The 9,962-nt window shown below is 43.1% G+C and overlaps 1 protein-coding gene across 1 annotated transcript; it reads left to right on the forward strand.

Moving 5' to 3' along the window:
* Nucleotides 1–7,268: 7,268 nt before the first annotated feature.
* LOC134181172 (E3 SUMO-protein ligase ZBED1-like) lies at nucleotides 7,269–9,706 on the forward strand. The gene is made up of 2 exons (XM_062648390.1): nucleotides 7,269–7,575; nucleotides 7,645–9,706. The coding sequence occupies exons 1-2, from the start codon at nucleotides 7,441–7,443 to the stop codon at nucleotides 9,445–9,447; spliced, it is 1,938 nt and encodes a 645-aa protein (XP_062504374.1). The 5' UTR covers nucleotides 7,269–7,440; the 3' UTR covers nucleotides 9,448–9,706.
* The last annotated feature ends 256 nt before the right edge of the window (nucleotides 9,707–9,962 follow it).

Raw genomic sequence — 9,962 nt, forward strand, 5'->3', positions numbered from 1 at the left:
CATGCACACCTATGAAATATTACCCCTTGGCGTCTACACACAACAAACGTTGAAGGCCTTCAAGAGAAAAGAAGGATACAAACGTTGTCGACGGCTGGGTTAGCAAACTTGCTGTTCTGCGCCTTGCTTATTTTTCCAAGCTCCATGCAGATTGGCAATCGCTCATGTTAAGACGCTCACAAAGTTTTTCACCCGCTCTTGTGAAGGCATATATGGCAGTGGAACATTGGGAGCATTATATGTGCTCATTGTACTTGTATGGCTGGTAGCGGAGGGCGATTACTAATGTGCGCTAATGCCACGCCTATAGTTTGAAGTACACTAGCTATTTCTGGTTATTGTAGAAACTTTCTGGTACGTTGCTGCTTCTAGATATTGTCTAGACAATGAAATGTGTCATTGTGGTTGCAAGTGCTAGCTCTTCTATTGTTCACATAAGAAATGAATGACAATCCATTGCAGATCGTACGTGGACGATCACCTATGATTTACCTGTCGTTTTATTTTCGCATAGCGACCAAAATGGCTCCACATGTACAAGTGCACGTGCCTGCTTGCGTCTCACAAATGTTGTTTTGCATTGAGTTCAGCGTATTCGAAACGTACGTGCAGCCAGACATCACCTACTGTTAGCACTCGTTACAGTGATAAATTGCGTGATCGAATCCGTGATAGAGAAAAAAGGCCAGAGAGAAGGCATACAAGTGCAGAGTCAATTTGCTGGGAAGGCCTTGTTTCGAGAATGAACAAGGCAGAGCACGTAACAAGGCATTCTTGTTACGTACGTGGCTTTACACTGTTCGGACAGCATGGCCCAAGTACTATAACGGTAACTGAAAGTGAGAAGAAACATCTAGATTTCTCTATGACAATTCGAATGATGACTTTAACTAACCGAACAGGTGTGTCAAAAACCAAATAAACAATATAATAACACTTCTGGTTGCATAAGCACAACACAGTATATTCACTTAGTCACTGTTTACCGTTTTCTAGCATCGTCTTGTCTGCTAATTAATTAAGTGCTCTAAGAATCATATAGGATTCACACGAATCCATGTGGACGAGTCTATTGCATACGAGAAGATAATGGAAAATTAATTTCTTCAGTTCCCTATTTTTCGAGGCTCAGGTACTTTCCAAACGTTAAAGTTTGCCGGTCTGCTATAATTTGCAGATTTTGCCTCTAAAGCTAGACGTACTATAAATCGAAGTTTGTAAAAAGATCTGCAACGCTCTAGATTTTCTCGAGTTGGCAATAACAGATGTATTTAGAGCATCTTCGTTGCGCGTTATGAATAAGGCTGCCTCCACTTGCTCTCTAAACATGTTTAATGTTAAACATGTTTACCTAAACAGCGTTTCCACTTGTCCATTTTATCCGGAACTTTGTTGTACCGCGCAAATTCGTTTCTTGTGCACCAGACAGTCGGAGATTGTCTCCTGGTCGTCTCTCGAAAACAATCACAGACACAAGTCTCTGTCTTAGCCGACATCGCGCTCTCTCCGAGCACTTTGCATCAGTCTACGCCGTTTCTGACATTGCCTAAGTTTGTCTTCTTCCAAAAGTCTACAAAAAAAGAAAGAGCAGCGCGAAACAACTAACATACATCGTGTAACGCGCGTTACTATCACGTGACCGTTAAAACTAAACCACTTCGCTAAACTACCTCTGAAACATGTTTAGCAAAAGCTGTTTAGGTTTACAGTTAAACAGGTTTAACGCTAGTGGAGACGCGCCCTTACATTTCTGAACGCCAAGAGACTAATAGCCCGTTCACACTAGCGTTTGTAACTGTGCCAGCACGGTGCGCCACAGTTTGGTTCGGCTTCACTTCGCAGTGTGAACGCCGGCCGAACCGAACCGAACCAAACTAAACCGTGTTGAGCTGGCATACCTCAAGCTACTGTGCCATCACGGTTCGGTTCGATTCAGCTCAGTTCGGTAATCCAGTGTAAACGCAAACCAAACCACATGGGACCTGGCGCATGCTCTGTCTCAATTGCAAGATGGAGTGGTTAGAAAGCGAAACGCTCTGCCTCATTCAGTTGTGGGGTGAGGAAAGTATACAGGCCCAAATTGAAGGATGCAAGCATAACAAGGAAATATCTGCGAAGTTGGCTGCTCAAATGGAAGAAGAGGGATACAAGCGAACTGGTCCGCAGTGCCGAAAGAAGGTGAAAAAAACTCAAAAGACTATCGCACAATAAAGGATAACAATAATGAGTCAGACAGAGCACGTCGTTCAAGCAAAATTTTTGAGGCGATGGATAGAATTCTTGGGCACAGCCTGCTACGCATCCTTCCGTTGCTGTGGATACGCTTTCACAGACATAGTAGAAGGCAGTGAATATACACAGGCTGAAGCAATCGATGTTTTTAATTCTTACGATTCCACTGATGCTGATATTCACCTTGACGAAAGCTGACGGATCAAAAGACTTCTGAAAGAACTACCCGGATATGCACAGGTAGCTGAATACACGCCCAATTTCTTTGACTACGCACTCTCAGCGCGCTTTCAAGCCTTTGGCAGTGTGAATGCAGGCCAACACGATTAGCTGACGCGGTTCGGTTCGGTTTGGCTTGGTAGCTAGGCTACGTAACCATGCTAGTGTGAACAAGCTATACGCAAAATAGCAACTGACAAGACTGGTTTCCCATTCCAACAGTGTACATGCACAATTCATGGCAATTACTGGAAGACACAATGGGCCGACAATAGGCAATACATTCGCGCTTTGGAAGGTGTTAGTGTCGGCGTTCTATAGATCTTTCTGTCAACTTTCTTTACGTGTTGGTTTTGCAAAGCAGGATTCTCATTGTCTTCCTACATCTTCAAAGTAAGCACTTTATCTCTTGAACCATCTTTCACGTCGAGTCGAAACAGGAAGAGCCAAGACAGAACGACAGAAAAATTTCATGTGATGAAGGTAGAAGATTGCTCCAACTTGCATGGATGAATTACGAAATCAGCCAGCACGTGTTTGATACCTGAAATGCATGCATGGATGATCGTGCACATTTAGCTACTTAGATGGCTCTCTTTCTAGCTAGAAGTTTTGATCGTGCGAACAGTAAAGTCATTCGGGTAAGTAAATCGCTTTAGATGGATGAGTAGTGATGCATGATAGATGAACTATTGCAATATTTTAAATAAAGAACGCACTTTAATCAGTATTCTAGTCGTCTCCGTGCGAATTCGACGGTTTCCTACGTAAATGTGGCCATCGCAGAGAATTCACGTGAACAAATAACCAAAATTTGGGGTAATATTTGGGTGGATTTCGTCTTAGTTTCGACAAAATTTGCTCGTGTTACCCGCGAATTCACAACGGATTCACCACGAACTCAATGAATTCACGCTACTATTTAGTAGCAGGATATATATGCATGCATGCATGCATGCTTAACTATATTAGGTATCTTGCTAAGAGATTTGCTACTGTCACTGAAGCAGTGATCTATTACGTATTGACGTTGAAGGCGTAGATGCGTAAGACCAATCTATGCTAACTGTTCCCTCTCTAATCTTGAAATCAAAGAGACCCAATGCTGGTAAGGCAAAGACCATTAAGTGTTCACAGTAATGTAGAAACTCAGCCATCCACAACAACTGCCAGTACAGTACCCAGACTGAATGTAAATGTGCAATCAGAGGTAGCTGATTTTCTGAACTCTCAACCACAGGTTCCAGATTTGAATCAAGTAATCTTTAGGCTTTTCTACTATGTAATTTCTAATTTGTGCTACACTGAAGTGCTTGGAAGTCTGTCTGTTTTCAAAGCCAGGAGGAAGGTGTTGACGATGCTTTTATTGAACTTTCAACTTTCATTAAAAGCAATGAAAATTTAAAGGCTGGCTGGCTTGATACGTTGTTGCTCCCTTCCTGACTCTTCTGACCATCCACCAAACTGCCTCACAACAGAATGCCAACAGGATATATTGAACATCAGATAAATCTTTTCAATGCCAGCCATTACAGCAAGGTGATTTCACGTGTTCTTGTCTTACCCAGTACTTGATCTACATCTGCCTTGTTCTTCTATTTTAGGTTCCAAAATACCCCCGTGATTATGAGGACTCGCTGATCCATGCTGAATTTGGTATGAAACGGCAATTTGCACAATGGACCTGCCTGGCAGAGTGATGAACACTTTGGAGTGAAAAGCACCATGGTCCTGGGAAATGTTAGGTGATTACATGTAGGCAGTGCCTTTGTTTGACAACGCTTTTGTACTCTTGCTCCTGCAAGTTGTGCATGGAAATGATTGGTAACCATGCAGCTATTATTAGTATGATTTTGAACATTCCAGAAATTCAGGTGAGCTAGCGATATAAGCTGGGTTTCTTCCTGTACAAGCGGAGGTAAATTGTCTTTTTCAAACCACAGGGCACAGCTTTGGACAAAGCTGCTGAGTGCAATCCAGGTGCTCGATGGTGGATCAACTAAAGCTGCTGGATGCGATTTCATTCCTGGTCTATGAATCGTCCGCCTTGAATGGTCTGGAGATGTTGATTGGAATGATGGCACACTGCAAAAACATACAAGAAGTACAGAGACCATCTCAAAGACATTTCTAGTATTGGAAAGAGCAGCAATTCACAGACCAGGCTTGTACTTTCTAAACTTCAGTATGAATTGACTGGAGATCTGCAATATTTGGAAAGTTGCATCTGCGCATACGTATATATGCACAAGTTCACACCTATACGCACGGAATAGATGTATGTTTAGCTTAGAATCACACGATGATTTACAACGTGCTGTTGCTGCTGAACGTACCGAAAGGTTCTACTGTACTAGAGAAGTCGACATAAACGAGGAAAATTGATACATAGCCAAAACAGAAAAGAAAAATGCTATCAAGGCATTGTTGGATGCTTGTCCAACAAAACCACCAGCAAACTTTTCTAGAACAACAATCATGGCAGAAAGCATGAAGCTATGGAATCATGTAACAATAGGTGTGAGATTTTCGGTATAAGTCATCAACTACGTGCAGCAATATTTCAACAAATGGTATTTTGCAAATCGCAAAAGAGCGCAATACTTTGCTGACGACGAAATCGACACCTTCGAGGAATTTATGGGCCAGCCAGAAATTGGAAGTACTGTGCAAAAGCAAAGCACGCAGTATTTCATCTTAGTATTTCAAGCCTTTACTTAATAGAGCATATCCATATTCGAATCAACAAGACGTTGATTCATACAATGGAAAGGTAAAATGCCGGCAAGACGTGTCTTGAATATCGAATGATAACCAAACGCACTATTTTCCAGCCAATTACTGCGACAGTGATAGAACAACCTGCAGATGAGCACATACGTAACGTAGATGAATACTTTGCACGTGCCGCATATTGCAATGAAGACAAAAAAGGACAGCAAGCACACCTAAACTAAGTCTTACTATTAGAAAAGTAAAATGTTTTCGTAGGTATTTCGCCCTTAACGCGTTTCGTACGCATGTAATGATCATACAATGAAAGTTTGACGAAGCTTCTCCCACTCACTGACGTCCTGAATGAGAGTTGTATTCAATAGGTACTGTCCAGGTTCATGGGTAGATGTGTGCCAGTGAAGGAACGTAACCTACAGCAACCGAATCGACCGTGGTTACCGGAACCTAACCACCATCAAGTCTGAGCTTTAGATAAGACACTACCTGACATAGGCATTTAAAAACAAGCCTATCATGGAGGCTCATTCATAGGCAACCACATTCACAAGTGCTGCCAGGTTATTTCAAGCATCTCAATTCATAAATTTGTTTATAATGATTCGGATGAACTTATCTTCGTCATTTACAAGCCTGGTGTTCGGATGGCGCAGCCCTCTAATTCTTACTTATAATATGATTCGGGTGAACTGATCTTCGTCATTCACTATACAAGCCATACGTATTGAGAGACTGTGTCTTAAGGTTGTGCATAATTTATAATGTTTATCCCTGCGTGGCATGGTAGTGGGTGTCGCTGTACCAGCTGATCTAATACTGTTACTCCTGGTCAAGTCTCCTATGCATAATTCGTAATGTTTATCCATGAACTTATGTTCGTCATTTACAGGCCTGGTGTTCGGATGGCTCAGCCACCTAATTGTTACTTATAATATGATTCGGATGAACCTATCTTCGCCATTTACAAGCCTGGTATTCGGATGGCTCAGTCCACAAATTATACTATACAGGGAGACAATATAGAAACGCTTTGCAATTCCATTGCAACAGCCGTGCCCCAGGACCTCACAGTAACAAGGACAATAGCAGAAAACATCGCTCAAGCATTTACAGTAACATCCAAGCTATTTGCAGCCCGCCATAATGGTTACAGTGTTAGCCAAAAACTGGACGAACATGAAATAGACACAATAGGTTAGCAATCAGTACTAACTAATTGCTGCGAAAGTAATATGAGCTACCTCACTGCACGTGTATGTTATAGACGCCAATGTCACAAAATTTCTTCAAAACTACAGATCTACGTTGCCCACAGCCTCAATAACACCTAAACTGCACATGTTGGAAGATAACGTGATGCCACTGGTGCGGAGATGGAAATTTGGACTGGGGTTTTATGATGAACAGGGTGCAGAGTCCATTCATGCCCGATTCAACTCGCGATCGATGCATCGGATCTACGACAACGTGAGAAACGCTACAGAGAGACTGAAAGCAATCGTAAAAGAACACATGTCAGTTTTGCCCTATGTTGCTGAAAACCGGCCTGACGTGAACAAGAGAAAGACTACAAACAAAGACTAACGATTGCTTATATTACATGCTCCTTTTTTATTGTAACTTTAGACTTTAGAATGCATGAAATTCAGAGAAATCTTCTGTAGGGGCGTGCTAGCTACATCAAAGACCTTCTAAGAAACAAGCTCACCTTCAGCCAATCTGAGACGGTACAACTTCGGTGTTGTAATAGGGCAAAGCTACACAAGCTACTTCTATACCTGACCGAAAAATATCACTCGCAAAACCTGGAGAAGACGAAACTAAACAAAACAGGCACTCCTAATTTATGGCGTCAACACCCCACCAATGCAATAATCGATACAACCACACACAGCAGTAGTGCCTAACCTCTTCTCCATTCGCCTGCACCACGGATGGTTTTGTTAGAACAGTACAAATGCCAATTCCCAGACGCGACTTCACACCAAAGTCAGATACCTAACCTGCGCATGCGTAAAACAAGTTGGCGCAAAGTAGCATGCGCGAAACAGCTGTGAATCCAACTCTAGTGTCGATTCCGGAGTGTACAAACCAGCGTTGTGCGATTAAATCGATTATTCGATTTATCGATTGCTTGTGACGCATCGATAAGGCATCGATGGCCGGGGAACTCCCTATCGATTAATCGGGCATGCGCATTCAGTCGTCACGTGTAGGTCGTTTGCTCAGTGCAGTGTCTGTTAGTCTTGACTTCAAATGAGTGTAAGGGAAGTACCAGACAGAAATTACTTGAAAGAAGCGGGTCTCCTGCCTCCTAGGCAGTGCTCTTCCGAAGTTTGGCGGTACTTTGGCTTCCGTGGTGAAAACGGGAAGATTGAGGATCCGAAACACGTAATAGATCTTGCAGCATGTCTGGCGGTGCTCTTCGCCATTGCAGTTTTGGCTTCGCTCTGTCTATAGGTTGTATGCACCATCAACAAATGCGGCGCCGTTCTGAAGTACTGTGGTAACACCACCAACCTGGCCGCTCACATGAAATCTCGTCACCCGCTAGTGTTTATGAAAACAAGTCTCTCAAGAGACTCAAATCCCGCGAAGCAGAAGGAGAAACGTGCGCAAGAGGATCAGGCCGTCTCGATGTCATCTACTGTAGGAGAGAAAGCTGCATTCGTCAGTCCATTCCAACTCGCAGCAAAGCTACCAACATCCAGTAAGAGAGCCTCTGTGATCACTGACGCCGTTGCCTACTTCATTGCTAAAGACATGCAGCCGGTTAGTGCCGTAGAGTGCCTCGGATTTCGAAGTATGTTCAAGGTTCTTGAACCTCGCTATGAAATTCCGAGCCGAAAAACATTCACCCAAAGAGTGCTTCCCGCTCTCTATGTGAAAGTCAAGGAATCAGTTGCAACCGTGGTATCTTTGGCAGAATGGTACGCCATAACAACAGATTGTTGGACCAGTTGTGCCAACAACTCTTTTATCGGTGTCACCTTTCACACCATTAGTAATGACTGGCAGCTTCAGCACCTCGTCCTGGAGAATGTGGAGCTACCTGACAAGCACACAGCTGAGAACCTGGCTGCTAGTCTGGAGGATATTCTGAAGCAATGGGAACTTGATTCTACAAAACTTTCTGGTGCCACAGTAGACAACGCAGCCAACATACAAAAAGCAGTAGCAGATATTTTGAAATGGAAGTGCTTAGGTTGTTTTGGTCACACTATCAATCTATGTGTGAAAGCAGGGCTGAAACAGCAACAGATACAGGTGGCCCTTGCCAGATGTTCCAGGCTGGTCAAATTCTTTCGGAAATCCACAGTTGCTGCGAACCTCCTAACCAAGAAACAAGCAGCGTTGGAGTCTCCAGTGCATAAGCTGGTGAAGGATGTGGAGACACGATGGAATTCCACCTATGATATGGTTCAAAGGATCATAGAACAACAAGGTCCTGTGTGTGCAACACTGGTAGAGCTAAAACGATTAGACCTGTTGCCCAAGGAAGAAGACTTCACCCTGCTGGAGCAGTTGGTAAATGTCCTGAAGCCATTTAGAGATGTGACCATTCAAGTTCAAGGAGAACAGTATGTCACTATATCAATAATTAGACCACTCCTTCATCACCTCACTGAGAATGTGCTGCAACTACAGGAAACTGACTCCTCCGTAATCAAGAACATGAAGAGGGATATGGTCAGCAACCTTGGTTCTCGATACCAATCACTTTCAATTTCAAACCTGCTTGACTGTGCATGCTTTCTTGACCCAAGATTCAAGAGCCTGCCTTTCATGAGTGAGGACAATCGGAAAAAGCTTCACACATTTGTTTTGGAGGAGGCAATCGACCACTATGAGTCTCTAAATTCAGACACAGAACCAGCAGCTTCTGAAGAAAAGAATGAAGACCAGCTTCCACTGCCAAAAAAGCACAAGAGTGAATTAGGCCAGCTTCTTGGTGACATGTTTACCAATCTGAGTCAAGCGAAACAAGTGACCTCCAGGGACAAAGCAGAAAACGTCTTGCAGAAGTATCTTGATGAGCCATGCTTGAACATTGATGAGAATGCTTTGAAGTGGTGGGAGCAAAACAGTTCTCGGTTTCCTGCCATTTCCAAAATTGCCCAAAGACTACTCTGTATACCAGCCACAAGTACTCCTGCAGAAAGGCTCTTTTCAACAGCTGGGAACATTATCAGCTCAAAACGAGCGAACCTGGATCCCCATAATGCATCGATGTTGTGTTTCCTTGCAGAAAACTTGCAGTAGTTATGTAACTATTGCCTGATAGAGTCTTCACTGTGTTACTATGATCTCGAATGGAGCTGTGCTGTTGTGTAAAATTGTGAAGGTGTGTGTAAATGAGCATTAATGAAATACGAGGTCAGACTTACCGATTAATCGATAAATCGTGATACTGACTTCAAGTAATCGGCAATAATCGGCAATACCAATTATTTTCATTATCGCACAACGCTGGTACAAACGTAATCGGAAAACACCTGACACTTTAAAGTGTATTGTGGAGGCACTATTCGAGCATACAGAGCAGAAGGAATTTGTTGACAATCCTGTCAAAATGGTTGTTTATCATCCACTGAATAAACGACTTCCCGTTTCACTTGCTATAAATCAAAGAATAGTCTTACTAAAGCCCGGATTCGACATGGAGGGTCTCATCGACAGCGTGCGGAAGTATCTTTGTCTTCAGCGCGTGCATTTAAAAGAACATAGACCTGCGGAGTAAGGAAAACGACTGAAAGAAAGTGGCGGAAGAAACTGGC

This window comes from Corticium candelabrum, chromosome 6, assembly GCF_963422355.1.
Source record: "Corticium candelabrum chromosome 6, ooCorCand1.1, whole genome shotgun sequence".
NCBI lineage: Eukaryota > Metazoa > Porifera > Homoscleromorpha > Homosclerophorida > Plakinidae > Corticium > Corticium candelabrum.

Coding starts and splice junctions, on each gene's coding strand:
- LOC134181172 (XM_062648390.1), top strand. CDS start 7,441: ATGAGTGTAAGGGAAGTACCAGACAGAAATTACTTGAAAGAAGCGGGT. Junction 7,576..7,644: donor AGATTGAGGATCCGAAACAC/GTAATAGATCTT, acceptor CTCTGTCTATAG/GTTGTATGCACCATCAACAA.